Raw genomic sequence first — 5,849 nt, forward strand, 5'->3', positions numbered from 1 at the left:
ATTAGATTTATCTACTTCTAAAGCATACTGAATACAAGAAGGGGGAACTGTATCCCAGTTAACGGCAATTCTGAAGCTTCTAGCTTCTTTAGCCAAAGTGTCTGCTATATTGTTTGCAGTCCTAGGAACAAAATAGAAACCTTTAAAGTTATTACAAACACTTTATCCATTATAGTTTGGTTTTTCCAAGAGATTTACGATGGTTCTCCATTCAGATAATCCACAAGATTTTTGCAGTCGCCTTCCACACTGAAAGTGGACAAGTTGTTGGCTCTTGCCCATTTAGCTGCTTGCAAGTAGCCTAGAGCTTCAGCTTCTTCAGGTTCAGTTGCTGAGATTGGTCCTGCTCTTCCTTGAATAAATTCACCTGCATCATTTCTAAAGATTATAGCAAAGCCTGCTGGGGTATTACAAGAAATCCAGGCAGTATCCAGATTTAGTTTATGCTAATGTGGTTCTGGAAGTTTCCATGTATTGTTACTAGTGTTTCCTCTTATCAGGTCTTTTCTTTTGACTCTGTATTTCTCTTTGTGCCAATATGCTAGATGTCGTTGTATCTCCAAAGCTACTTGCTGATGTGTTTGTTGTTGGTTATCAAAAGCTCTATTACATCTTTCCTTCCATATGAACCAGATTTTGGTCATTATTATTTTTATAGGTATCTGAGGGTTTTCTTCTTCAAGACTTTCCTTAAAGATATTAAAGAAAGTTGTATTTTTGTTAAACTGTATATCTACAGAATGTAGGTCAGTTTCCCACACAGCTTGCGCAAACTTGCAGTGTAAGAATAGATGTTCTATTGTTTCATGTTCATTGCATCCAAAGGTACAAGAAGAAGAAATATCCTTAAACCTAGACAGTTAAACATTAGTTGACACGGCATCTTGAAGACACTTCCAAGCAAAAAATTTTATCCGTTGGGATGTTTGTGTAGCCCAAAGTTTCTTCCAAAAAGTATCAGGCTGCCCTAAGTTATAGTAATTTATGGTTTTTTCATTTAACTTATCATACATGGATTTCACAGTGAACTTTCCATATCTTGTTAGAAGCCATCTCAGAGTATCTTCCTTTGCAAATCTAATGTTGCAGATTTTTTAGCTATATCTCTAGGGAATAAAGAGTGAATTAAGGTTGCATTCCATATTTTTGTATCGGTATCTATTAGGTCTCTAACCAGGTTTACTGATGAGTTATTACTGGTCTTGTACTGCTTAAGTTTTTCAGATACATCAGGAATCCAGTTATCCTCCCATATATTGACTTTCATTCCATCACCTATTTCCCAAATACTGTTTTGTTCAACTAAAATTATTCCTTTGTAGATACATTTCCACATCCAAGAGCTAGAGGAAGGGATTTTAGCTCTAAAAGCAGAGTTTATCTTGAAGTATCTTGGCTTTAGTTGTGTAACCCAAAGAGCATGTGGTTCTGTCATGATTCTCCAAGCTAGTTTAGCTATAAGAGCTAAATTGAATTTATGTGCATTTCTAAAACCTAGTCCTCCTTTACTAATTGGTTTGCACAGGCATGAATAAGATTTGGGATAGTATCCTTTGTAATTTGTTTCTTTCCCCCACCAGAAATATCTTTGGAGAGCATCTATTTTATTGGTTATCATTTTTGGCAGAATAAAGCAACTCATTTGATAGATGGACAAGTTAGCTAACGTTGTTTTATTTAGCACCATTTTACTGGACTGAGCAAGAATTTTTCCTATCCAACCTTGTATTCTGTGTTCCATTTTTTCTATTATGCTTTCAAACAGTTTTATTTTGGGTTTATCTACAAATAGAGGTGTTCCTAGATAAGAATCTTTCAGGCCAATATGTTTGATTTTAAGGATCTTACTAATCATTCTTTGATGCTTTGATTGGACTTTCTTGCTAAATTTTTTCCAGATTTATCAAAATTGATAAGATGCCCTGAAGCTTTGCTAAAGGTGTCTATTAAACTTAAGATTTTATGACATTCTTTCAGATCAGCCCTAATGAACAGTAAACAATCATCGGCAAAAAATATGTGGGATATGAAGCTATTTCTAGGAGTTATTTTTATTCCATGAATTTCCTTCTTTTCCTCTGCCCTAATTAGACTTCTAGAGAAGATTTCCATACAAATTATAAAGAGATAAGGTGAAAGGGGATCACCCTGCCTAAGACCTCTAGTAGGTTTGAAAAAATCTCCAGGACATCCATTAAACAGGACAACAATAGAGGTTGTGGAAATTATAAAGAGGTTGTTTTTGTTTCAAGTAGAAAAGAATAAGGTATTTTTCCGTCGCTTTTGCACCTGGTTCTATAAGGATTTACGGCAGTTTTAAGTATAATAGAAGAAAGATAGAAGGAAAGATGAAGGGGCATTTTCGTCGAGTAACGAAAATAAATCACACGGAATTGTGACGGGAATCTTTTGAATAATATGCCGATATCCAACGATTCAGCTTTAAAAGGGAAGAGATCCAACGGCTGATATCAGTAAATGCTTTGACTTTTTGATAAGTCTTGCTCTCATTAAAGAGGGGGAGATATAAAAACAACTGGAATAATAATAAGCACCTAAATCTAGTCAGTGGCATAATCAGTAACAAATAATTCCACCCCCAGTCAGTATGGATATAATTATAAACACAAAGCATGGAATGTTAACAGACTGCCATTAAACTGACAAGGATATGCCAAATTTTGATAGATTAGATATCATTAAGTCTTCCAATCCAGAAATCACAAAATAAAGTATACTGAGTTTTAGAAACTAAAATACTAAAGCAACAATACTATTCTTGAATTGAACAAAACTGAGTTCAGCTAAACAAGGCATTGAGAAGTAAACAAGGTCCCTATTAAACAGCTTTGATCACATTTACTCGTCTTCCTGGCTGCGCAACCTAGCTGTCTTGTTGGCAAGACAGACATCCAACTGTGCAGCACGCTCAACAATATCCTTCCTCTTTCTTGTAGAAATGTTGTGTGCAATCTCGGCACAGTAAGTCCTGCACAAAAGCAGACAAATAAGAATCAATACCAATAGCACACAGAAGAACAAGAGACACAAGCACAGGGAGAGGAAACTTAAAATGCTTCTTTACATGGAAGGAAGGAAGTTTACCTGTTGTGCATCATCAACAATTCGAGCTCCTTGACATTATGCACAATAAATTTCTTGAAGCCATTGGGTAGGAAGTGACGCGTCTTCTTGTCTGAACTGTAACCAATGTTGGGCATCAAAGTAACACCCTTAAACTTTCGCCTCACACGAGAATCAATACCCTTAGGACGTCTCCAGCTTTCCTGACAAAGTTACAAAATACAATCAACACATTTGACTGAAACAGATAAAGAAACATATGATACTTCGACACATTCACCAGTAACAATGAAACTCCATTTCTCATAAGTTAGTAGCTGTGATAACACGAAAGTCCCAGTGCATAACTACATTCTTTAGCATTTTAAGTTCACAGGACAAACTGCATGTAAATTCTAACAGAGGGTGTCAAGTATCCGTCATCAATTAAAATGGAAGGACAAACTGCACTACTACATAAATACAACAAACTAACTACTACAAAAAATCAACAAACTACAATATTTTCTGTAAAACAATGCGGGATGTTCCATGAGTCTTCATTCCCATCTAGATCTTACAGAAGATGTGTGTGTAATTTTATAATTATAAAATTAAAACATGTTGTTGCAAAACAGATTGCTTAAATCTCCATAATTACACAGGTAACAAATAGAGTAACATGAATGAAAGTTGTTATAAAGAGGAGGAATGAATCGAGAGAATACCCCAAAACGGTGGTATCTGTCACTGTGTGGCCGCTTGAAAGCCTTGACCCTCTTCTTGATAATCTTCTCGGTAAGCAAAGGAACTACCATTGCTCCTCCTACAAATCAACATTCACATTTGAGTTAAATGCTTATACCAAACATCAAAACAACAGAAATGCTTCTATTAAGAATCTATCATCAACTACATACTACACTAGCTAGAAACCATTCAACTATTCACCCCCATAGTAACCACCATCATATTACATCACATATAAGAGAAAACCCAACCCCCAAAGTTGAAAATAAAACTGATGAAACCCTAAAACCAATCATGGGCTATATAAGCGATTAGGGAAAACATAACCCTTTTTAATAAAAACATGATTTTGCGGAGATTTTTAACCTAAAAACATTTCACCATATCTACAGAGATACTACTATCTTATCAAACATCATTTGGATGAATCAATCTTAGATAAAACACATATTTAGAGCAAACCCAACAAGAAAAACGCATATTAAACTTCAAACAGGATTTAGGATAACCAGATATGAGCTTCCTTTTAGTGAAATCAAGATCTAAAAAGCAAATATCAGTAAAAAAAAACAAACAAATCGAGAGATTATTGAATGTGATTAGCTGAAATATGAAGAGATTCAACAAGGAAAAATGTCTTACGAGTTAGATGTATCTGCTTCCGCCGGTTCTGAGTGAAACTCTGCCTCTCTCTATCGCTTACCCTAAAACCTTTGAAGAAGAGAAGAAGATTAGGGTTTTCTATCGATTTTATATGCTTCGTGTGGGAGGGTATTTGTATTCTGTGTTTCGCGTTGCAGGATATTTATGATGGTTCACTTTTTTCTTTTAGGTTTGTCTCAAGCTGGGTTGAGACTCTCGGCTTTGCAGCACAAATTTCTCATTACCCGGCCCATCCTCATTCATATGCCAAAAGAAGTGAAAATGGTTTGGGCAGTAAATATTTGCTTTCTTTAACAACGGTGTTACGGTAAGAAAAACGGTAAGAAAAGTAAGGGCTAAAACAGTGCAATAGATAAGTCCTATGGAAGAATTATATCTTTCATTTTCTATGCCAGCTCAGCATATGGAATTGTTTATAGAAGCTCAAGTCCATGTCAGCTCAACATATGGAATTATTCATAGAAGCTCAAGTCTTATGATGGAGTCATAGAAACGCTAATTCGAACATCGTTCCACGCTAAAAAGAATAACTTTTGATTTGGTCATTGGTATTTGACTAAAATATTTCCATGGCTGAGATTAAGAATAACTTTTTTGCTTGACTTACATTATTCGTAATAGTGTTTTTCACCTTTTAGAAAGATATTTCAGACATCGTTTAACGCTAGTCGGATTACCGTTTTTTTGGATTACACGCACCATTCCACGAAACATGGGACATGGCTTGGAAAAAGTGTGGATGACACCAACTTGGAATACGTTAGACTTGACATTCCACACTTTTTCCAAGCTTGGAATAGGTTGGATTTCACCATAGAACTTGCTCTTAGTATGGGGTTGAAGAAATGGCCATAATAAGTGTTAATTTTCTTTGTCAACTTCTCCTAAACGAGAAAAAAAGGGGATAGAAGAGGCATTCTTTTCCAGTACCCTTATCTTAAAAAGTATTTGGGTATCAAAAGTAGAAGTCAATTTCTGAAATTAGAAGTATAAATATTTTACTTCACAAAGAGTTATTTTTTTTCTTATAGAAGTGGAAAAGTAATTTTTTAATTGTATCTAAACATGCTACAAGATTTCAAAAAAATTGTGTAAAGTCAATTGTGATGTTTTTGCATGTGAGAAATCTAAATAATAACCTTAAACCAGGTAATAACCTGTGCTACTGAAATTAGACTGTCACTCGAATATATTTGAATTTATTTTCTAAGGTAGTTGCCAATATAGTACAAAATGTACAAAACAAAACGAAAAAAGTCAGGAATCAAATAATTCACTATAACATGAAGTCTGATGTCGAGTATATGACTAAAAAACTGCATTGTTGCCAAAACATTTGGCTTGTGACCAACATATAGTATGTGAATCAAAAT

The 5,849-nt window shown here is 34.9% G+C and overlaps 1 protein-coding gene across 1 annotated transcript; it reads right to left on the reverse strand.

Annotated features, from left to right (window-relative positions):
* Nucleotides 1-2,823: 2,823 nt before the first annotated feature.
* On the reverse strand, nucleotides 2,824-3,881 carry LOC113273742 (60S ribosomal protein L32-2-like). Its single transcript, XM_026523366.1, has 3 exons — nucleotides 3,792-3,881; nucleotides 3,106-3,287; nucleotides 2,824-2,989 (listed from the first exon to the last, which is right to left on the reverse strand). Exons 1-3 carry the CDS (start codon nucleotides 3,879-3,881, stop codon nucleotides 2,860-2,862), a joined length of 402 nt encoding a protein of 133 aa, XP_026379151.1. The 3' UTR covers nucleotides 2,824-2,859.
* Between the last annotated feature and the right edge of the window lie 1,968 nt (nucleotides 3,882-5,849).

This window comes from Papaver somniferum, chromosome 4, assembly GCF_003573695.1.
Source record: "Papaver somniferum cultivar HN1 chromosome 4, ASM357369v1, whole genome shotgun sequence".
Lineage (NCBI taxonomy): Eukaryota > Viridiplantae > Streptophyta > Magnoliopsida > Ranunculales > Papaveraceae > Papaver > Papaver somniferum.

Bases quoted from the DNA above. Each gene is read 5' to 3' on its own strand.
- LOC113273742 (XM_026523366.1), bottom strand. From the start codon at position 3,881: ATGGTAGTTCCTTTGCTTACCGAGAAGATTATCAAGAAGAGGGTCAAG. The intron at 3,288-3,791 runs GTATTCTCTCGA...TAACTTTGTCAG, and splicing joins ACAGATACCACCGTTTTGGG to GAAAGCTGGAGACGTCCTAA. The intron at 2,990-3,105 runs GTAAACTTCCTT...GCTTTTGTGCAG, and splicing joins TTGTTGATGATGCACAACAG to GACTTACTGTGCCGAGATTG.